The 23,202-nt window shown below is 55.9% G+C and overlaps 4 protein-coding genes across 4 annotated transcripts; all 4 read left to right on the forward strand.

Moving 5' to 3' along the window:
* Positions 1-2,798: 2,798 nt before the first annotated feature.
* On the forward strand, positions 2,799-5,576 carry ColSpa_08488 (anaphase-promoting complex subunit 2; the record flags this gene model as incomplete). The annotated part of the gene is made up of 1 exon (XM_049274700.1): positions 2,799-5,576. The coding sequence occupies one exon, from the start codon at positions 2,799-2,801 to the stop codon at positions 5,574-5,576; it is 2,778 nt and encodes a 925-aa protein (XP_049130657.1).
* A 2,321-nt stretch (positions 5,577-7,897) lies between these two features.
* On the forward strand, positions 7,898-8,191 carry ColSpa_08489 (uncharacterized protein; the record flags this gene model as incomplete). Its single annotated transcript, XM_049274701.1, has 2 exons — positions 7,898-8,099; positions 8,136-8,191. The coding sequence occupies 2 exons, from the start codon at positions 7,898-7,900 to the stop codon at positions 8,189-8,191; spliced, it is 258 nt and encodes an 85-aa protein (XP_049130658.1).
* Positions 8,192-17,984: 9,793 nt separating this feature from the next.
* ColSpa_08490 (uncharacterized protein) lies at positions 17,985-18,770 on the forward strand (the record flags this gene model as incomplete). Its single annotated transcript, XM_049274702.1, has 1 exon — positions 17,985-18,770. One exon carries the CDS (start codon positions 17,985-17,987, stop codon positions 18,768-18,770), a length of 786 nt encoding a protein of 261 aa, XP_049130659.1.
* Positions 18,771-18,898: 128 nt separating this feature from the next.
* ColSpa_08491 (E3 ubiquitin-protein ligase RDUF2) lies at positions 18,899-20,065 on the forward strand (the record flags this gene model as incomplete). Its single annotated transcript, XM_049274703.1, has 2 exons — positions 18,899-19,145; positions 19,197-20,065. 2 exons carry the CDS (start codon positions 18,899-18,901, stop codon positions 20,063-20,065), a joined length of 1,116 nt encoding a protein of 371 aa, XP_049130660.1.
* Positions 20,066-23,202: the final 3,137 nt, after the last annotated feature.

Raw genomic sequence — 23,202 nt, forward strand, 5'->3', positions numbered from 1 at the left:
CTCCCAAGCTGGCGTCATACGGCGATGTCGTCTTTTGCAGACTAGACCGTGGTCTGAAGGATTCAGCCGTCCTTGATCGTGCCTGAGGCGGGCCGCAAGATGATCAGCCACCTAGCCGTCGAGCCCCTTCGATATTCTAGAGTTGCAGTAACCGCTGATAGACACTAGCAACCGCTAGACGAGTAGGTACCAGCCACTTACTGGCCTGGTGCACAGATTCGCCTTGGCCGATGTGTGTCTGAGAATCTGCCATCCTTCATTTGCCGGGTTCGAACTTCGACTGAGTGAACTCCAGGTACTGAGCTTATCTCGCTAATAGGACCGAATAATAGTGCACAGTGCCAAACGTTTACAAGGGAAGGGAGTAGCCGCTCATCGGTTTGTGATGCGCATTCGCTAGCTCTGATGAGGTCGTCGACATGGATGGATCGAGGCGAGCTCCAGGCAGCAGAATTCCCTTGGATCCCAGTTGAGTGGTAGAAAACGGACAAGGTTTATGGCTTGGTTCACTGCCGTGCCGGCCGGGAACATACCATCCGTTATCCACACCGGTCTGGTTTCTTCTTCTTTCCAGGCTGGCGGCTCAGAAACCAGCCCTGCGAATCCCAAAGAGGCCAAGTCCACAGCGGGTAACCTGTGTGATGTCGCTATATGTCGTTATTAGGAGCACGGATGCACTGCTAATGCTAGTTGGAAGGATCATGAAGCAACGGTCCCTGTCGACAGCTAGCGATGCTTGGGGAACAGGGACTGGTTCATAAGGCACCAGTAGACGCTCACATGGAAGCCATGGAAAATACTGCGCCTCTTTAACATGCATGTCTCGTCTACCGGATGCTGTCATTTTCGAGCGGGCGTTGAGGCAAACCATAGAGCTGAGACCCCTAATGTGCGGGCGTTATGATCAGGTGGACTGCGAACACGCAATTTGTCAGTACCTGGGCTCATAGTCAATGGAGTCAAAAGAGGCGGCTGGCCGTCCATACAGGTTTGCACATGTTTGGGCAGAAGAAGCCATTGCTTCGTCTCTTCGTCTGCATCCAGCTCGATAAACGCCATCCAGTATAGTGGCGGTGAGGCCGTCTTCGCTACGAGATGTTGATGGGCGGATGTTCTCTCGGACCAGGCGCTCTGCACTTGTCCGAACCGCGGACACACAGAGTCGCAATCCCCCGCTTTGAAGGAATAAACCTGACGTCCTGTGAAGCTATGATCGGTCATGTTAGGAGCCCATTTGGGGTAAGGTCGCGGCGAGTCGGTGTTTGAACCACTTTTTAATCGACCCGTCCAGGCCTCGATTCGCTCGTTAGTCTCCGGCGAAATCTCCCTGGACGGCGGGCAGGCGAGCCGACAACGCGCGATGTCGAAATACAGAGATACACGGATGATGCGACAGTTGCTAGGGTTTGATTGCGTATCACCGTAGGCATAGATACTCGTATCACCGGTTGCTTGGGCTGACCTTGCTTGTCCATGCTGATCGAAGGACTGGACCCGTTGATAGTCGGGTCTGGATGCGATTCCTTGGATGGGTTTGAGATTCTTAGTGATGTTGCGCACCGACCAGAATCACTTCGCGCCTAGATACGAAACGGAGTTAGTCGCTAGCAGTCTGTAGGACAAGTGGGGTCCATGCTTGTGGCGGCAAGCAGCTGGAAAAGCATCCAGATGATTCGTTGTGATGAGAGGACAGGAATGAGACATCGAACCTGGACTTCGGACAATCAGCCTCCCTCCAGCACATGTCAACTCAGGGCTCCGATGCCGTTTCAACTTTCTCGCTGCAACAGCCTCCCTTCTCTCGCTTGGTGCTAACACCTTACCTCGTGTCTTCTCCTGTCTCTATTGCATAAGTCCCTGCAAGTGAAGACAGATTCGAGGCTGCTTGTCTTGATCCTTTGCCTCGTTACCCCACACTGGTCGTATGTATAATGCCAGCTGAAGACATGCTCCCACCCTGGCTTGACAGGACAGGGAACATTGGGTGCGGGCGCCTTGGGCGAACAATGCTGGATTCATCGCAACGATGCTGAGGCGATATTCGTTGCCGTGTTGAAGGCAGGTCCGCAGATGCAGACAGACGGTCTGGGGTACTTGCAAGTGTTGGATAACTCGCAGGCGACCCGATTTGAGGACAGAAGGTGACACCTGAAGCCTCGATAGGTTAGATAGGAGCAGGGGATACCGCGGAAGTGTGCCGCAAACAAGCGAGCGGGAAAGAGAGAAGAGTCGAGGAAAAGAAGGGGGGTGGTTGTAGCAGAGGAAATAAATTTGGAGGGCGTCGGTTTAGATGAGGTGGGGACCAGAAGTACACGGTGTTGGTGACTGTGCGGTTGGACTTCTTGACACATGGCTTTCGTCTTCCGCACGCACCAACAGAATCTGCGCCTGTCTCGCTTCACCTCTTTCGCTCCAGGCGTCCCTTCCAGTTCAGTTGCAGTCCCTCATCTGGACCAGCAAGCCGCGCTAGCGCCAGTCGCCAGCTGCAGGAGAAATAAGCGCGAAGCTGCGATAGGCTCAAGCCTTCCCTCCCAAATTTGAAGCTTTCAACACGCACCTTAAGCGCAGCGCTTAATCGGCCCATCGCCACCATCACGACCAGACAAAGTAAACACGACCACCCCGAATGAACAAACAACCACTACGCGGGACCACTTGACGACAGACAACGCAAACGCGAGTAACCTCTGCTCCTCCCTAACTGAGTCGTCACATCATTGTCGCCGCCGAGACTCCGCGATGCGGCAGGCCTTGAATCCTTCCGCTTGAGCACATCCAAATGTGGACATCACGCAGCCATGGTCACCACTGTGAACGCGCCCTCCAGGTGGAGCGGCAAACGACAGAATGTCTTCAAGTCCGTTTTTGACACGGACATCTCGCAGCCCACCCCATACTCGACACCATCTCAAAGGTTCACCTCACAGGGAGAGCCATTCGGCGCTCTGCCGCCACCGTCACCATCACCATCACACCAGCAATCGCCGTCGCGCGCCCGCTTCCCTAGCAGTATCAAACTTTCGGATCTTCAGAGCTCGCCTCCCTCAACTCGCTCGCATGCTCCTTCTTCCCACCAGAATAGCGATCAGGTTAGGTGGGATCGAGCATGGCATGTGGTGACGGCTCGTATCCAGCTGCCCCCATCGGTGGCCGCTGAGGACTCATTCGGCACCCTGGCTCCTGAGTCTCAGGACTACGATGCGGACTTCTACGACAGTCTTAGTCTAGTCCTCCATCCAGGGAAGCATGCCCAGCACGCCACCACCACCGAGGACATCCTCTCCTGGCATACCCAGCAGGTTCGCCACCACTTTGCCCAACATGTCCTCCCCCTGCTATCTGCATGCAATACCTACGGTGACCAGGCCCAGGTGCTCCTCGGAAGTATCCATACACTGGAAGCGGCTCACCGCCAGTATCTGTATGGTCTATCCCTTATCGTGCGGGGCTTAGACAACAAGCGTGCAGACATCGCCGTCGACAAGTTCCGGCGTGATCTACACGCAGTCATCGGCAACTCCATGTCACAGGCGCTTATGGAATCCCTTCGAGCTGTCTTGGGCCGCTTGACGAGGGTGGTTTTGGGTATGCAGGCCCGGTCTTCCTCCGGGACAACTCGGGGAACCAACCTGCAAGGGGAGATCCAGGCAGCAGCATCAGCACCAACACCAGCGCCAGCGGCGGCAGCGCGGCAAGAACTGCTGCAGTTGATTGAGGCGCTGCACAAAGTGGGACTTGCTGGAAAGAGATTCCAGGTCCTGTTCGCAGAGCTGATGGATTCCATGATGATTGAGCATGTAAAAACATCATTCGCTGGCGTTTGGACGCAGCCAAAAGCAGATGGCGGGAAGGATGCTCCGCGCGCCTCGTCGGGTTCTCGTGCGACAAAGCTCGGCACACCTTCACGCTGCATCGCAACATTGTGCGATTGGGTCGAGAATCAATACTCGCGGCTAGCCGTCGAAGTTTTTGCTCGCCTTGGCAGCGGGGATATCGCTTGGACCGACGTCGAAAAGTGGAAGGAGATTGCAATCGGACGCTTGGCTGTCATGCGCATCCATGAGCTCTTCGACATTGTCCTGCAGTGGCCTGAGAGCAAAGGAGCTCTGGATGACCTCCGCATGGCCATCACCACACCTCAAAGACGGTTACAATTGACGGACACGTTTTCGGCAGCACTGCAGAAACGGTTGTTGCACCCAGGAAGGTCGACGCTCGACATACTCCGTGTGTACATCTCCATGATCCGAACATTCCATGCCCTGGACCATTCCAAAGTGCTCCTAGACCGAGTCGTGCATTCGCTCCAGCTTTACTTGTGCCAGAGAGACGATGCCATCCCCATCGTTGTTACGGGGCTCCTATCCAGCCCGGATGATATTCACACCGAAGCAGGCAAAACAAAGCTCGTTGAGCTGGCTGTGTTACTCAATGATCCCTCGCAACAAAGGCGCCCTGCTACGGACGAAGAAGAGCTGGACTGGGATGATATGGAATGGATTCCCGATCCTGTGGATGCCGGTGTGAATTACAAGCGTCCCAAGTCGGAAGATGTCATTGGCACACTCATCAATGCGTTGGGCTCGCAGGATATCTTTATCAAGGAGTTCCAGAACATCATTGCAGAGAGACTGTTGTCCACCCAGGTCGAGTTCGTCCAAGAGATTCGGGTGCTCAATCTACTCAAGAAGCGGTTTGGAGATAATGCCTTGCAAAACTGCGATGTCATGATCAAGGATATCCAAGACTCGAAGAGAGTCGATTCCATCATTTCCAAGACGGTCAGGACAGGCTACATTGGTGGGCCTGTCCGGAAGTCCAAGGAGCTCCCGTCGTACCATACCAAGATTCTTTCTCGGCTCTTCTGGCCGACGATGGACCGGGAGCACTTTATCCTTCCACGAACCGTCGCGGAGGTGCAAGGGCATTACGATGGCGAGTTCGAGCGTCTGAAGTCTTCTCGCAAGCTGACATGGCTCAACAACCTCGGAAATGCCACTGTCAACCTCGAGCTGGAAGACAGGACCGTCGAGAAGGAGTGCAAGACGTATGAGGCCGTCGTCATCTACGCTTTTCAGGAAGACGAAGCCTACAATGGACCGCTTCCCGTGCGCCGCACTGTGGATCAGCTCGAAGAGATGCTCCAGATGGATGACGATCTCATACGGTCTGCCATCTCCTTCTGGGTCAGCCAGCGTGTCCTTCGTGAGATGGAGCCGGGCAGCTATGTTGTTCTCGAGAAGCTGGATGAAGATGTCAACAGCGGGGCCAACCCCGCCGTACCTGGTCCGGACGAGGCCCTTGCCCCTGAGTCGGGTGGTCTCTCGCCCAAGAAGCCCAACGCACTAGATGCTAAGGAGCAGGAGCGGCGACAGGTCTACTGGCAGTTCATTGTCGGCATGCTCACGAACTCGAGTCCGGCGATGCCGCTGGGCCAGATTGCCATGATGATGAAGATGTTGATCGCCGATGGGTTCCCCTGGAGCAACGAGGAGTTGCAGGAATTTCTTGCGGAGAAGATGGCAGAGGAAGAGCTGGAATTGGTGGGCGGCAAATACCGGCTGCTCAAGAAATGAGATGAAGGCCACTTGTCTTCTGCTACCCCCGTGCGAGACAGACTCATGGCGGGCGGTATTGGTTTGGGTTCCGGAAATGATGAGTAGCACGACGAGCTCTTTAGATAGTCGAAACCTATAACCAATCCACCAGACGTGCGTAAATGGCGGCAGAGACATCGCCGCCCCCAATACAAGACATGATACCCATCTCTTTCTTTTCCTCGCTCGAGCTATTGTGATGAAGCCAGCGCAAGACCGTCCACGTCTCGCCAACACGAGTGCCCAGCACATGTACTATATTTTGCTCCCATGCGCCGAGGGGCAGTAGCAAGCAAACAGGGTCCGACGTTGCCACGAGTCGCAATCTCTGCCGTATGCTGTGTATTCCTGTCCATGCAACATTTGGGCCCCCTGTGTCCCGGTCACGAAATGTACTTCGACCAACGATATGTTCTGGCCCCGTCGCCGGTCACCCCGGAATGAAACAAGCTTGAACAAGCTTCATGCTGAAGGCTCAGAAGGCCAAGAGACTCTGAGTGCCCTTTTGAATGGGAGATGACGGAGCATCTGGCCCAGGGCCCTGTTTCTCGCATCCGGAGCCGTTGATTCCGGCCTGCTCTGCCGTCTTGCTTCTTCCGTCTGGCGTCTCCGGCAACTGACTGCCGTGTTTGTCTGCGTTTCACGTGGTCAACACAAGAGTTGGCCGAGGTCGTGGGTTTCTGGTCGTGGCGAGGTGGAATCCTTTTCGAGAGTATATCTCTGGAGTTGTGTACCACGATCTCTTTGAAGAAACATCACGCGAAGTTGCCCTTTGCGCTGTCATGAGTGACGGAGAAGGCTCGTGGCCGTCTTTATACCTTATGATTTGGATTTGAAAAAGAGTCCCACCTGGGCCACTGGGCTCTAGAGCATACTGGCCCGGTCCAGGCTTCCCTTGGACACCGATACTCGAGCATACAGCCAGCGGACGGGCCATCCACTGTCGACATGATGATGTTGATGGGAGGCCTTTGGCTTTTCATTGTCGTCTGCTCGGCCCAAGAAATAGCAGCAAGACTCCAGGTCCGCTTTGTGTCAGCAATATGGGACCTGGTGATTTCTCCAAGCAGGGCGTTCGGGGCCCAGGGAGGATAGATGATGGCCATTGTGATGGAAGAAGAGCCGCAGCGTAGACCAGGTCTCCATATCAGGACAATACTGGGTAGAAGTTCCGTGCCTACTTGTTTGACTTATAGACCGAGCATGGTGGAACTGGAAGCAAAGGCTGGCCTAGACAAAGACTCGCATTAGAGCGCGGTCGAGGGAGTCACAACGGTGGCATGTCTATGTCTACAACGCCGGACCGGCCGTCAGTCGTCGGCACTTCAGTCGTCCTTCCCACGGTGCTCCACGATGCTCTTTCTCGCCGAATATACGACATCAGCGGGGCCGCCGCCAGGAAACATGGCATGCGACCCCCCGCTGGCCGTGATAGCCAGGCCGGCTACCGCAATGCGCGCGTCCGGCCCCATCCGTCTGATAGGGGCACGCACACGCAACGAACCGCATCGCGAACTGCAGCCAGGAATTGCCGTAGGACAGCGGCGCCCCTGTCAAAGGCCATTATCATCCGGTCGCTGTTCATATTGACTGATGTTTCATACCCGAGAGATTTGCCGGCCTCTTTGAACTCCAAGCAGCGGCGGACCCAAGCTGAACACCAAAAGTCCGAGGCCCCCGGGGGGCTGATAATAATATAAGCATTCGTAATTAAGCCTCTGGTCCCATGCGAGCGTGCTATCTCGAGCTTTCCGGGTCGCAGGGCGTGGGTTCGCTGCAAACAAGGGGACGGGAAACAGATACCCTGGGCGCGGAGCGTTGGCAAGCCGGTTTCAGCACCATCACGGCATTGCTAGCGGTGTCTGCCATTGAGAGAATCTTGTTTACTGTTTAGCCCGACTTTCAAAAAAAAAAAAAAAAAAAAAAAGGAAAGAAAGAAGAGACGCCGGTTATGGTTCCGAGTGGCATGCCGGATACAGCCCGGCGATCGTCTTGGCCGCCACGAAGCTCGATGCAAATACCACCTTGACGGATTTCGTCTCTAGGTGCCCGCCTACGGGGTCCGGCGTGCAACTCGACAACCCTCCAAGCAGCCATAACATAATTAAATGTTACCGAGCAATAATAGCAGTGATGTAATTTGCATCTCTTCTGATCATGCTGAGAACACGAAGGAACCCAGCACCAGGATCTGCGTTGTTGCAGCAACACCTCCAGCAGCAATAATATACCAACATCACCTCCGGATCACGAGCCCTTGTCAGCTGTGCCGTCGGCTTCGAGGCCTTCTTTTACCGGCTATGCCGGCTGCAAGAACACATTGGATCTTCGACGACTCCAAGCAAGTCAACAATGTCTGCCCGGGGATGCTCGGCTTCAAGGTCCGCAGCCCGAGCTCGCCGCCGGCGATACCACACATCGATGCCCAAAAGCGATGTCAAATTCGACACCGATATTGTGTTGAGAAAATCTCCGTCGGACCCGAAAAGGACATCCGAATCGGTACGTCTGTCACGCTTCCCATCCACTCACGCTCAGCAACTAGGAAGGTCTTCGTCCTCCTGGGTGTTCTCGGCAACGAGGCTCAGCTCTGAAGAAAGAGTCTGATGCAAGCCAGAGTGCTCTTCACGAGTCTGCAGAAGTCGGTTCTACCACTCCCAGTAATTCTCTTGTAACTCTTGATATTCCGGCTAGGGAGTTTGCAGCCAGTATAGTGATCTGACCTTGTCAACGGGTGTGTCTAGCCCGTGTCAACGTCGTACCTCCTAAACCCAAGATTGAACGATGTGATGCCATTCAGTTTGTTGTGAATGGGCATCGTCAATCTCTATCCTTTATCTCCATGGACAGTTTCGATAGGTATGGCCTTCATGAGACTGAATAAGTTGTCAGAAATTAGTTTGCATCGGAACTGGCGGCCATGAGCGTCAACATCGAGACAGGATACAAAATTACATTCGCCTGGCCCTGACCTCGTGTGGCCCCTCATCGGGCATTCGCATCATCCGCTAGGTTTAATTGGAACAGTATTGTTGCCTACTGGTTCCATCACTTCTCGAGCTGGAGACGTGGCACAAGAGCCCATGTTCTTTCGTCATCGTTGACATGCTGAGGAAACGCCATGTGCACTCATGTTGGTTCATTAGAACGTGCCATTCTTGCCGTATATCAAAGTGGTTGAATAAGACAGAGGCAGTCTTATCATGGGAAGGGAAAAAAAGGGAGAAAGAGGACGATAACAAAATGACTATGAGCTCATCTTGCAGACCTGGCAAACTTTGATTCTTCGGATCGGTGTAGGACAGGATGGGTTGCTCATCATCACATATGGGGAATTTAGTGCTTGTAGCAGCAGCCGCACAAGGACGAACGCACCCTTGCAGACCTTGTGATGCCAGGATGCAGTGAGGTAAGCGACGCTGCAGAGGTCAAGGGCCGACAAAGCCGAAAGCAACGTAGTCCAGCGTCATCAGTCGGGGTTTCTGGCCGGGGCCGGCTTCGCCATTCTCCCTGTTTGCTCCGCCAAGTGTTATTCAGACATGGTTCCGAGTCAGCCGTCGCCGTCGTCGTGGTCATCGTCGGACCTGACATCGGGGCAAAAAATTGATATAGTAGGATGGAGCCGTCTAGTAGCCGATGGCCTCGGGTAGGTATACATCACTGAAGCTTGTTTGTTGATTTGTTTGTATCCGTGTAGAGCACAGCACGTATGTGCGCTGGAGCAGGACGATCCAGGCGTTGCCAGGATGTTGCATCCAGCGGTGCGATTACGTTTGCTGATGTGAGATGAGATGGCTACAAGTCTGCGGGCCGAAGATTGGTATAAACGACTTGACCTTGACCACACTTGAGAGCAAGATGAGAAGCCAACACCTTGCTAATTTAGCAGCTGGCGACTTGCAATCAAAAGCCCGAGCTGCCAGTTTGGGAAAGATAATTTACAGCAAGGTCGGGGCAACGATGCTTCTTTGTTTGCAAGGTTTGTTGGCTTGTCGAACCCCGGGCCTACTTGCCGCATTCGTCGCGTAACCCGTCGTTGATGTTAAGGGTAAGTCGTGGGGAATAATTGATCCTCGATACAACACAACGTTGGCATGTGTCGCGTGGCTCAGCTTCGACTGGTGGGGGTGGTTGTAAAGTTGTGGGCTACTTAGCGGTTGTGCAAGTGACGAACCAACCAAAGCCCAAGGATCCCAAAGGAAAGGCGGTGATAATATATCTTCTAATCGTGTTGTGGTAGGCTATTCCAAGGTCACAATAGTAGCCAGCATCGACGGCCAACAGTCACGGCGCCAGGTGCCTGCTGGCTTGCGACATTTTGTCCGCGGCCAACAGCCCTCCACGTCAAAGGCGGACGCTATTGCCAGGGAGCGTGCGGGCTGTGTTGGCGTTGGAAACTTTGTGAGCCATGAAGCTCTTGGATGGAAGTCAAGGTCGGCACGAGCCCGAAATACGTCTCGACTCGACGGTGCATGGACAACGAGAGAATCGGAACTACAAGGCGGGAGTTTGGTCCGTGTCCATCCTAACAGTGTTCGACAGGCTTCACCACCGCTTGTAGCTACGGGCTTACGTTGCGGTCAAGACGGAGGGACTGAAGTTGTTTCAACTGCGTGGCGACAACACCAACCCGGCCGGTTTCGAGCTGGTTCCCAATAGCTGGCGCCTGAGACTATGTGGTTTTGTGTGGTAAACTATTGCCGATGAAAAAGTTTGCTGGTAGTGTGTGTGTGTGTGTGTGTGTGTCTTCGACCACTGTGCTGTGGACAATAGGGCACCGATAATAGACATGGATTGGCACGCCTGGCCGCTGACGACGTTCCTGACTCAATGGTGCCATGGTAAAGCGATGCATCCCTGGAGACATGCCGGAACCCTGCAGGACAAGTGATATGAGACGAACGTCTGAAGCAAAAGACAGCAAGGCTTGACGGTAAACCCAGGTGAAATGAAGGCGAGGTTTGTATGGTCAGGCGACAAGCCGGAAGGGCAGGGAGGGAGGTGGAAAGACGGAGGGAAATGCTAGAGAGACAAAGCAGCGGGCAAGAATGGTAGCGTCGAGCTTGGCCGGTGCACTTTATCTTAGCGCAAACCAGGGTTCAAGAGATCGTCGCGGGGATGTCGCTGCACAAAAAGCGAATGAGAGACGAGTTAGGCGACCAAAAAGGACTCCAGCCAATGGATAACGCCCTCTCGTCGTCTTGGAGCAGGGACACGGCCGGGGTCTTCTCAGGACGAAGCCGCGGGGTCCTTGCCCTTCCCTCATGTCTGACAATCTGCTCCTTTGGAGGGGGGAAAGCTGGAGCCAATTATGACGTATGATGCTGGCTGGGATGCCAGTGTGGAATGCGGGAACGCAGGCTGGATAAATATACGGTTTCAATGCCTGTGGGATGGGGATTCGGGTCTATTGAAGCCGGTCAGCAAGACCAGACCAGACCAGACCAGACCGTTGGCTTCAACATGAATAGAGCGACTGCGGCGGGTGAGAGGCCATGTGGTGACTGTGAGCCATGGAAAGAAAAGAGGCCCGGGCGAGTAAAGCCAGGATTGATAGCAGTGCGTTGCGATGCTGATTGCTGATGCGGTCGACGCAGCATGACCGGAGGCGGGTGGTGCGCCTCCGAGGTAGTGGCAGTGGTTGGTTGTCAAAGAGCGCGAGCCGGCGGGCTTAGTTTGAGCGGCCCGGCACAAACGCTCCAGGTTCAACATGGCGGGACATATGAACCCCGCGGCCCCTCTTCTACCGTTCCACTCTGCCTACGACTGGGTGACGGCCTGCTTAAGGGGCATGGTGAGTGGGAAAGCCATGGTAAAATAAAACAAAAAAAGGCTCAAGAAAGCAAAACGCCGAGAGATCACACAAGGTACGACGGAGAGGTGAAGTGTTGAGAGACGTGGTTGCGCGGTGAGGTGGCTTGCACCAGCCGCAGATAACCTGCTCGCCCGTCCGCCCGTCCATACGGACACCCTCCCCCGCCTGATCGTTATCGTTCTCGCGTGGTGGAGAGTGGTTGCCGGCCGGCAAGTCGGCGGTCTATCGGTCTGGTCGCCCGGAATGGAATTTGGCGATTGGCATGATTTCTGAGACGGCCATGGCCTCCGTTGATTGAAGAAGGCAACGCTGGACTGCCGAGAACAAGGCCAGGTGGACGGGATTGTGCTCGCGCTTGAGTTGTCTGGCAGCCGTCGGTATGTGGCCAATATTGCAATGTCAGTTTCCCCGTCTAGTCAGACAATACACATCCGATGCACCCCCGTCGGGGCGGTCACCTTCCGCAGCGGAGCCAGTGTGCATGCATCCATCGAGGGGAGCTATGCTAGGCGACCTGGGCGATGCTCCAACTAGGGCTTTCCTCTTTTGGCCATGATTGAAGGGCTGGTGAGGAACGAGCGAGGTCGTCGCAGCATCCTGAGTTTGTCAGGCTCTCTCCATGGAAAATATTCGCGCGTCAAGGCGGGTGTTCGGCCAGAGGGGCCAGGCTGTCAAAAAGGGGTGTCAAAGGAACAGGTTCATCAGCAATGACCGGGAAGAGGACGGGTAACGTAAGGGGGCGATGGAGATTGTTGTTTGGATCGGTCAGCTTGGGAGGAGTATGTCAAGAGGCGGCGCGAGAGTGAGTTGCATAAGCCGGAACAGCCACAAACATTTGGGCGACGGATTGAATGAGGAGAGGTTGGCGGCATGAAGGGTTATTTTAAAGACGGATGGGTTGCAGACCGAACGAACTTGCAAACGAGGGAAGCCCGAGATGACGGGGCCCCGGTCCGGATGCCAGTCCAGGGTCTCTCCTTCTTGTCGTCAGATTAGGACCACTAATGAACGGCAGGAGAGGTGACTATGGAATACATAGTACAGCACCTGTAGGGGGAAAAGGCAAGGCGGCCCAGGCGATGGCTGGACGAGAAGCTACGATGCAGCCGTGTTCTGTTCTGTCTTTCTGTCTCTCTCTCTCTCTCTCACTCTCTCTCGTGTTGCAAAAGACTAACAGACAGGACAGGGTACATGGAAGTGTTAAGGTGCTCATCATGTATAACGAGCCGAAAACATACTGGTGCTGCGAAGGGCTCGCAAGCCGCGCGTGCGACTGGCTGATCAAAGTTTGGTTGGGTTTCGTAACACCAACACCTGACAAGCCTGCCTTACCTTGTTGCGTATTGGTCGCACTTTCGCCCAGCCTGCCACCACCGACCGACCGACCGACCGGGCAGAGAGGCGCTCGAGGCGAGAGGGGCCACTGCACGGTCCTAGATAGACATGCTCCCGCACCGGAAGCGATACCGCATCGGGTGCGGGCACCTGTGAGAATCCAGCACCAGCGTCGTTAGCCATCGAATAGCGTCCCCTGGATGCTGGACGAGAGAGAGGCCGGCTTGCGTCTGTGGTGCCACCAGACGAAGGCCGGACAGAGACATGGATGCATGGTTGGATGGCACCGGCGGACGGTGGGCGGTGATTACAGGGCCACCAGCCACTGTCCTGCAAGACTTGCAAGCCCGGTCAGCCATGGCCTGGCCATGCTGCCATGAGAGAAGCCGGGGGGAGCCCATGAGAGAGAGACGGACACCAACCAGTCAGCCAGGTGGGGGGAGGAGAGGGGAGGGGAGGGGAGCTGGCGGCGGCAGCAGCACGATGGGAGGGAATGACGATAAAAGTGTCTAATCATGAGCCATGGATGGCCATGGATGCCGGGCCGTATTTATCGATCCGACCAGTGCTCCAGAGGTACCGACATTGGAACGGCATGTCTTGCTTGGACCGGCCGAGCTCGCAAAGCTCATGTGAGCACATCTGAGATGGCCCAGCACCGCAACTGTAACCTACTGACACACACACACACACACACACACACCCGCGCCCCGGACACTCCGTTTGGTCTCTATCGAATGGATTCGTTGACGTTTGCTCATCATCTCAGATACCTCTCGTCCACTTTTTGCCTGCCTGTTTGCTGAACCGGGGCCGCATCCCTTGGACTAGGACCATGGACAGCTGTCAGCCTCGATGACAAGCCAGGCATACGGAGACTGCGCTGGCACAAACAACAAAATGGTCCGTCCTCGCAAACCAGTCACGGCATTGAGACCCGATGTGTTTACAGCGGAGATGGGGGTGGGTGAGGCTTTTGGAGCGAGTTTTGCATTGGGGCTCTGTCGGTCTGATCAGCGGGCAGAGAGGGAACCCCCAGCGGGTGGGCCTGACACCGGCCGCTTTCAGTCCAGCGCCCAGCAGACCGTCGGATTCCAAGAATGTCGCTACCAATGCTGCTGCGCCTGCTGCCGGTACGGACGGTACAAGAGTAGTGTGCAGAGGTATTGATGCTGGCGCGATGCAGTTGCCCTTCCGTCAGCGCCCGCTTTTCCTGATACACGGGCGTAGCCATCTCTCTCTCTCTCTCTCTCTCTCTCTCTTTTCCTTCCCTTTCCAGGCCTCCAGCCCGCTTGAACACGGCCGAAGAAGATGAGGATGGATGACTTTGTCCCCCTCGACAAGCTTATTTGCCCTGCCGCATTCTTCCCAGCTCTTCCGAGACTCCAGTCCAACAAAGCCCGGCGACACCATGGAAAAGTTACAGACCGCCCCCTCCAGGTGCCATCTGCACCCATCACCCACTTTCGGTCGACTGCGGATACCGGACTTACATGGTCATGGTTGATGGGGTGGTTGAAGGGAGAGAGAGAGGGCAACCTTTCTGGTCCAGGGCCCAAGACAAGACTCATCATCCATCGTAATCAAGCCTGCCCACCGCCACCATCCACCATCCACCATCCCATTGTGCGCTTGTGACCTCGTCTCGACCCAGACCCGGGCGTATCACCCCTCGTCCCTCGTCCCCCGGCGACTCTTTGAGGTCCTGACGAAAGGTGCCTTGCCGCCGACACTGACACCCGCCCCCGTAAGATCCGAACAGACACAATGCGTCCAAACATACCCGCTACCTACCCGTATCTGGTAAGGTCGCTCATCTCTCGTCCACGTTTGGCTGCTCACCGCAGACAGGGCACAAGCCAGGCAGGCTGCAAAAGGTTACCCTCGAGAGAAGGGAGGGAAGGGGGGGGGGGGGGGGCGATGGATAGCAGCTCACTGACTCTCGGACCCGATTCTCCTCACTCATCACTCATGTCTTGGCTTGTTTTTCTGCTCCTCTCTGCACCCGCTTCCAGCTTCCCTTCCAGACCTGCTGAATCGGCAAGGGCCTGCGCATTTAACCCTCGCCCAGCGCAATCGATGTCGCATAGCTGGCCCCTCCAAAGAAATGGAGCCACGCACTTACTGGGGCCGAGCCTGCTTGCAAGTGGAACATTGACGTGGGAGAGAGACCGCTGCGAACACTTTGATGAGGGGAGGGGGCCATCGCACAAGGTACATTAATTGCCTGGATATGGCCACTCGACGCCGTGTTAGTAGACCGGTATCCGCATCAGCAGCATTGACATACCTTGCCAGCAGCAGCAGCAGCAGCAGCAGAGCAATAGCAGCAATACAGTAAGCAGCATGAGCTTCGCTGCGTCGTCAGGCGGCGCGGGCCATCTCCACCGCACCCGCCCGGCCAGGTGTACATACGTCGACGACCACACGGAGCTTCCCTGTCCTCTTATCCGCTGACGCTGCTTTCACCGTTCCGGACGACCATGCTTACTTACTTTCCAGCCCCATGCCAGCCCAGGTCGGTTTTGCTCATTTGCACAAAAGCATGTACTGCTCTTGGTGAGCCATGGACTCACCTGGCTGGCGGGCCCGCCGACACCTGGGTCTTGTTCCCCCAAGACGACCGGTTATATATCTGTACGAGGAACTGAGAGATGATGGATAAGCCGGGTCGCATGCAGCAAGCAGGTCAAGTGCAAGTGCAAGTGCAAGTGCAAGTTGAAATACATATGTCTTGTTGGACGAGGTCTGACTCTGGCTCTGGCTCTGGCTCTGGATCGGCCTGCTATGGGAACTGAACCGGGTGTGCATGGCCCTGCGACTGTCCTCGGCGCTCGCTCGCTCGTTCACTCATCTCTCTGACTATGACTCTGACTCTCATATTACACTCCCCCCAGCGTGCGTGTGGTGCCCTCTCACAGCATGGTAATTCGCCGTCCCGGTCCCAGTCTTTTCTCATAGCTCCCGACCCCCCATTGGGTTGTTGTGTCTGCCGTCTTTCCTGATGGAGCGGCGCATTGCCAGGCCACGCCCTGCCCATCCCATGCTGTGTGCGGTGCTGCTCTGCTCTGCTGTGCTTTTGCTTTACGGCAATTTGCTGCTTGCTTCGTTGTCTTCGGTCCCCGGATGCTCCAGTCCAATCCAATCCGTTCCTGGCAAGCAGAGCAATCCGGCCCATACGTACAGTTCTTTTGCTCCTCTTCCGCCCTGCAACGAACGACATGGCCATTCGACATGGAACATGGGCATGGGCATAGTCATGGTCATGGACTTATTTTCCGCAGGAGGAGTACCAGTAGTAATAGTAGCAATTAGTCGCAGCCATGCCCGGTCCCACCCCAGCCCAGTCAGTCAATCAGTCAGTCACCCCTCAGTCCAGCCGCCGTAATGATCCAGTCCAGTCTACCGTACCTATTCGGTCTCGTCTTGGTGCATGCTTTTACGGTTACCTCTTGATCTTGTTCTGCACATGTAGGCGCTCCCTAGTCATCCCTCGTCCCCCCCAGTGCCAATCTTGCCTGTCCTGAGGTCCAAGTGAAAGGTGAGGAGGTCTGAGGTGGGCTTTTGGCTTTCGGCTCTGTCTGTCTCTCTCACAATCCCACTCTCACACGCTCTCTCTCTCTCACCTGGCTCGCGGTGCCTTTCCTGGCCTTTCCTGGCCTGGCCTCGTTCGTCTTCCCTTCCGGCCCCATTGTCTCTGTTCCTTTGCCTGCACCTCTCATGGCCCTGCCTGTCTGCCTGGACCAGACCGGACCACACTTTGCCTTGTTACCTTGCAATACTTGACCCGACCATACCTTGCTTCACCTCACCTCGCCTTTCCTCAAAAAAAAGTAGTGGTGTCTAGTGCCTGGTGTTCCCCAAGGTTCCTTCCTTCTCGTCTGCGACGAAATACAAAACCAAGACGGCCTGCCCACCCCTCTTTCTTTTGCCGTAGCTTCCCTCCCCCCTCCGTCGTCTCTTCTTCTCCCATTCCACCACCACTTCCAACACATCGTCGTCTCACCGATCCTCCTCGACGGCCACCGACGGCTGTTGAACCTTCTACCGTCTGCTCAAGTCGACTCGACTGGCCACGCCTCGCCTCGCATCGCCTCACCTGCCCTCGCCGACATCCCGACATCCCTTGCTCGGCGACATCGGCGTCACGACGTATGCGGCCTGGAAATATTCAGACACCCCTCTTTTTGGCCCTGGTTGTCCGCACCTATCCTTACTTTGCCTCGTTGGCCTCCTTGTCACCCAATACTCGACGCCGCGGGCCACATACAATATAAGGTATCCCTCGGTCTCGATCCCCCACCTTTGACGATTCTCACGCACAATCCTCTTACACGCTCCTCCTTTCATCCCTACTCTTCCACCACGCTGCGACAACATAGCGAATAAGCGGAACAGAGACACAGACCGCCCTTTGGTGCTCACTACGACAAGAGCACGCCTGGCAGTCGTTCATTTGCATTCTGTGCAGCAACAAGAGTCCACCACTTTTACCCAAGCCGCATCTTACCTGTTACGGCCAGCCGAGACGCCTGCATCCCGCTCTTTTACGAAACCCCGACCAACTGCTGAATGCGGCATGATCCAGCGGCCCAGCTCTGTGTCTTAGCAGCGCCCCCCCTCACTTCCTGACTCTTGCGCCTCGAGTTTGCGTCACTGGTGCACCGAATCTGGGATTGAATATTCTCAGCGTCTTTTCCCCTGCGACGCCCGACGACGACTCTTGTGGAGGATCAGAACAGACACATGCTGCAGAACCTCGATGGGTAAGCGAAGAGACCAAGTCTTGAGAGGTTCTTCGTATCTGATTATCGCCGACCGATAAAAGCAACGACGCCTGGCCGAACCCCTCCATTCACGCCAGCTTCACGCACGTCTGCCCCTCGTTGGGTCAGTCCACGAGAGAGTCACCAGCGGACCGCAACCACTCTGGCCCCCACTGCGACACCCGACGTCTCTCAACCACCGCTCACCCGTCCGACCCCAGCGCTTTTCCCGATCGATCGAACCAGCACTCCGAGAGATAGGAAAGCAAGCGAGCAACGCCGTACAGCTGCGTGCAAACAAGGGAATTCGGTCTATGAAACAGGACTGGGCTTCTGGGTGAAAGAGAGAGGCCGTGGCTATCCGTCGCAGGCAACTGCGACTAAACTTTGACGTGGAGGTTCTGGATACAGCCCGTCCTTCATTCCACAGCCGCAGCAGCAGCAGCAGCATTTATTGCCATGGAAGAAACCATGGACTACGCTTATCACCATCAAGAGCAGGGCCAAGGCCAAGGCCAGCCCCCCTACGCACAGCAGCGATCCCGCTGCCCCTACTTCAACCGAAATGAGCATCATCAGCAACCCCCCAACATACCGCAACAGCAGCAGCACCGCTCAACTATGCACTACGACCCCGTTCATGCTTCTGCGAACTACTGGCATCCCCAAGGACAGCTGCCCCCCTACCACTGGCACCCTCACATGCTGGGTCACCGGCCACAGCTGGTGCCCCAACATCGGTCTTCGAACTCGGCCTCGGAACCTCATTTCTACAACCACGGACCGGCCTCAAGCTTTGGCGGCGGATTGGGTGGCTATTCGGGTGCTCCCCCCAACGACATGGGAGGGCCTCAGACCATGCACCCGTCCTTCTCCCACACTCAACTTCCTCCGGTGAGATACGGCCATTCAACGCCCCTGGCACCCACCCAGCCGACCACGAGCCAGCCCTCGTTCGCCCCTGACAGAGCTTTTGGGCAAAATACGACATCTCGCAACGGTGCTTTCAATGCAGCTTCACATTCGCTGAATGCGTCAACACCACCCCTCGCCCAGGACTCCTCAGAGACGAGCACAGAACCTCCGCACGCAACCCAGTCCACAACTCCAGAGGCTACAGCCACCTCGAATCAAGCACCAGCTCCCAGTACCAGCATCCAGTTTGGGTCTGCACCGCCATCATCTGCACCGCAACCCTACTCGACCTTCCCCCTTTCGCCATATCGGTCTAATCGCTCGGCCCTTCAGGTGAGATGAACGCAGTTGCGGCCAGCGGCCCGTCATCTTACCATACTCACGCTTACGCAGGGCCATCCTCTTCTACCTCGACCAGCAACTTTGTGCCTCCGAACTTGCGCCGGGCCCCAGGAAACCCCCGTCGCACCATGTCCCGAAGGCAAAGCCCACCGTCGGATGGCGACATGGATTCTGAAAGAGAGTTGAGAATGATGGAGCAGGTCATTCACGCAAGTGGAAGCGCAGGCCGACTGGTGGATGGCGATCATCACATGGACCCTGTTCGCGCAGCCCAGTTCCTACGCGGTTCAGTAACAACAAAGTACGTGGCATCGTCATCGGCCATCCAGTCTCTCCAGAGTGTGCCGATTTCCGATCTGCCCGAAAGCGAAAGAAGTAAGTCATGTAAACGGCCCAGCATATGACAAAGACTAACATGGCTTCCAGCTTGCGTCATCTGCTACAATGAATTCGGTGTGGAGACACCGGAGGGGGTGAAAGAGGCACCACTGCGGCTGCCCAAGTGCAAGCATGTCTTTGGCGACCATTGCATCAAGAAATGGCTCGAGGACTCGGACAGCTGTCCCTATTGCAGAGACAAGGTGCCGAATGAGCCCAGGATCACGTCGACGAACCCCAACGTTAACAACATGCTCCGTGCCCGTGGCCAAGTGAGCCTCGGAGGATACGCTGGTTTCATGAGAGAAAGGGATGCCAATCTGTCACAGGACGACTCAAGCCGGTCGTCGGCAGCTGGCTCCAGCCATGGCGAACGTCGCTCGCCTCCAACAGACAGTGGCGAAAGTAGGCGTAGGATTCGGCCCCGGCATGGCACACTCCGCGGACCCGGCTCCCCGCCCTTCTCCAGCGGCTCGCGGCCCGGATCTTTCGGTGCTTCATCCTCGACCAACCACGAAAACAACCGGAGACCACATGCTGCCGCGGCCGCGAATCGGGCGTACTTGTCAAACACAAATGCGCCAACCCGGACGGGCCACGGCTCCGCTGCGCAAGTCTCCTTTCCCGGAGGAAACACGTCTCAGTACCAGGTCCCCAGCTTCGGCTCCATGGAGACGTCTTCTTCCGCGACGCCGACAATGCCATCCTACCTGCAACAGGGAATGCACCATGGCAACTCCCACGGAGGGCACGGTACCAGTTTCCCGAACCCGCTGAACCGAAGCTCATTACCGGCGCCTCTCCCTGGCGCCTGGGCTTCTGGCCTTCCTTCCACGTCTGATGACTTGCATCGGCGTATGATGCCAGGCGAAGGCAACGCTCAGCTTCAGGCCAGCACTCAATGGGGACAGCAGTAGTCGTGCTCTCGGCAACGGATGAACACTCGGGGCTGGCGAGGCATCTTCTTCGAGCCCTACAACGATGGTCCTTTTTTTTTTTGCAAGATAATTCGACGATTTTGTATTTTGGTTTTAGGACGGTTAGGTTTGGCATACGGGAACTCACAGATCAAGGCGTTCTTTTTCTTCTTCTTTTTTTCTAAGGAGTTTATGGCGTTTTGGAGCACTAGGACAGCAGCATCGTCCTCATCACATATGATGGCATGATTGGGTATTTCAACTGTTGGGAAGGTTACAGCGCTCAGAGAGCGAGCGAAGCAGTCTTTGGAGGCAGATGAAACGAAGGGTCTGGCCTGCTTACAGATCGTCACTACACATATTCGGGGGGGAGGACCAGCCAGCCGGCGTCCGGCTTGCGAGCTATAATTCTACGTAGGTAACTGGGCGCCACGAACACGGCGGGAAGCGGCATTGTATGCTAGTCCAGATAGTCAGCGGATGAACACATGGAAATATCTCACTCGCCTGCGCGCCGTTCTTTCACAAGCGAGAACATGCTCTCGACGTGGAAGCCGCCATCTTGTCGTGATGAGTGAGTTGAAATGTGCAGTCTTGGAAATCGAGACCAACTGATGATATGGGGTCAGGGGCAGATAAAAAGGCAGGCTGATACAGAGTAACCTCTCCGTCGTGATCAGACGGGACCACCTCCTCTGCCTGCACGAATAGCGTGGGGAGATGAGATGAGCAGACGGAAAACGAGACGCCCGGGGATCTTCTGGTTGAACGAACCCCGTCGGGACTGGGATGCGGGGAGAGACTTTCAGTATTCCAGGCAGGCAAAGGCGAATGGAGAGAGGTTGGCCCTGATCGGAGGGTTGGGTTGTGCCGGCGGGGTTGAGCGGAGGAAGATGACCGACACTGCATGGTCTCGGAGAAAGTAGGCGAGGCGAGGGGGGGGGGGGAGTGAGGGGGATCGTGGCCTCGCGTCAGGCTGTGAAGGATGCTTGGCCCTTTTTTTTTTTTGTGTGCCTCGAGCGTGCCTGATAGTGTGTTTTGGGGGGTGGTGCAGCGGAGCGAGCTGGGCATTTTGTCGTGAAGGGGGAGGGATATGCTTCTGGACTGTCGGAGGTCTGCGTGCTGGGTTGCCTTTTCAGAGAAGGGAGGGGGAGTTGCTCGAGGTTCACGAATCATGGGCGAGGGGGGGGGGGGGGGGGGGGGGGGGGGGGGCTACGATTTTGGATGGATTATATGAACATAGTATAATTCTGATGGGGTACTATGGACGGACGCAGGGTGACTGGAGCACATGTCTGTTCTTCGCTGGGTTCCATTCGAGTTGGGGCTTCCTCGTGCCTTGTTTACCCTTCTTGCTCTTCCACGTTTCTTAGGACCCTGGGTTGGTTCTGTCCCAATGTGAAGGTGGGGTTGACGCCATCGGCTTGCGTACTATGTACATACGATACGAGTATGCGAATGCGACTGCTACTATATACTATATAGACGCACTGGCCAATGATAGTGTCTGGCGTGTGGTGGCGCTACGGCCAAAAGCCGTCCTGCTCTGTTCTTGGGGGCTCGTGGCGCTAGTACTGGATCCACGGCGGGAGGATGTAAGGGGACGGCACCGATTGGTGGCTCAGCAGGCTACCCTTGGCGGTCCGTGTGGCCTATCAGCTGTCACGCTCGTGGAGAGACATACCTACCAAAAAAATGTGAGATGTCTCTTTCCGGGGTCTGTAATGTTTTCAATGTATGATGCCCTGGTGCCATCTGAGCCGTTTGTTTCCTCTCTGTTTCCGAGGGGGGGGACGCAGCATTCGGTTCAGCCCGGCGGTGGTAAGCTGTGGTTGCATTTGTTTCTACTCAGGATGAAGAAAAGGACAGCATACCGGATGGATGAGCTTGTTGTCTCGAGGAGAGGAGGCGGACAGATATGGCTATGCGTCTATCTTTAGCATTCTGGAATGGGGGGGGGGGGGGGGGGGGGGGTCGAACATGAGGTGAACAAAGGGCGAGAACGCACGACACTCGCTCACGGACGGACCAGTGGGTGGAAGCAAAGGTTGTCGGACGTTGTGTGTATTATATTATGGCTGATGGCGGCTGTGATTTCGAAGCGGAGTGGCGCTGCCGAGACTCGTTTGTTTCTCGGCTTTCCAACATTTCCTGTCTCCCCGTCGCTTGTCTCGCCACTTGTCATGTTTCCCCCTCTAGACTGCTTCCAGCCGTCGTATGCGGGCGTGTCTGCTGAGGTTGTGAGGTAGTACGAAGCGGAAGACACCGCTTTGGCTTACTCTATCCGGATCCCTAGTCATACTGATGGACAAAGTTTAGAGTCTGCCTCAACACCATATTCGGACGTCCTCAATGCTAAAGTGGTTTGAACGTTCCATCTCACCCCCCCAGGATGCAGGGATTTTTTCTTAACAAAAAAACAAAGTCTAGACGGACCCAGCTTGGCCTAGCAAGCCGTCGCCTCCGCTCGTCGAGGGCGAATTCCTCCAAAACCAAAAAAAAGAAAGGGCCGCTTCCTGGTCCCGAGGCAAACGAGCACAGTCCACGCGATTGAAACAGGGCAGGCCATGCGACTCGGGAGGCCACGCCCGCTTGGCTGTCGAACCCAATTGATGGAATCATCCAAAACGATAGGGGACTCGGACCTGGACGATCCAATCGCCTGCCAGCAAACCGCCCTTCTGGTGGTTTGCGTGGTGTCGGCACAGGGCACGGCCGAGAGTGGCTGTACTATGTAGTGTACATACTACGTATACTGCCAGTGACGGTCTGGTCTTTCCGGGGTTGGCAAGACTGGAGAAAAAAGGGATTCGGAAAAATAGAAAGAAAAAAAAAAGGCCCCCACCATGCGGCGCTGCTGCTTTGGCGGTGCAACCAGACTCGTAACTCGCAGTGGCCCGCCCCTGCATCGTGACACTGCTTTTCTCCCCCCCCCCCCCCCTTCGCTAGGAACTCGGCAAAGTGCCTGCAACCCCTCCCCTCCGCCGGGCGAACAAATCGTCCCAGAGGTCCGCTGGCCTGGGACCAGGAGATGGAACCCCCAAAACTCCGCCTTGGGGTTGGGTCGAGCGAGGTCTCCGCTGCGAATCCCCAGAGGCGGAGCTAGTACGAGACGGGCATACCATTCGAGCTCTCTC

The sequence above is a fragment of the Colletotrichum spaethianum genome, assembly GCF_022836535.1.
Source record: "Colletotrichum spaethianum MAFF 239500 DNA, contig23, whole genome shotgun sequence".
Classification (NCBI taxonomy): Eukaryota; Fungi; Ascomycota; class Sordariomycetes; order Glomerellales; family Glomerellaceae; genus Colletotrichum; species Colletotrichum spaethianum.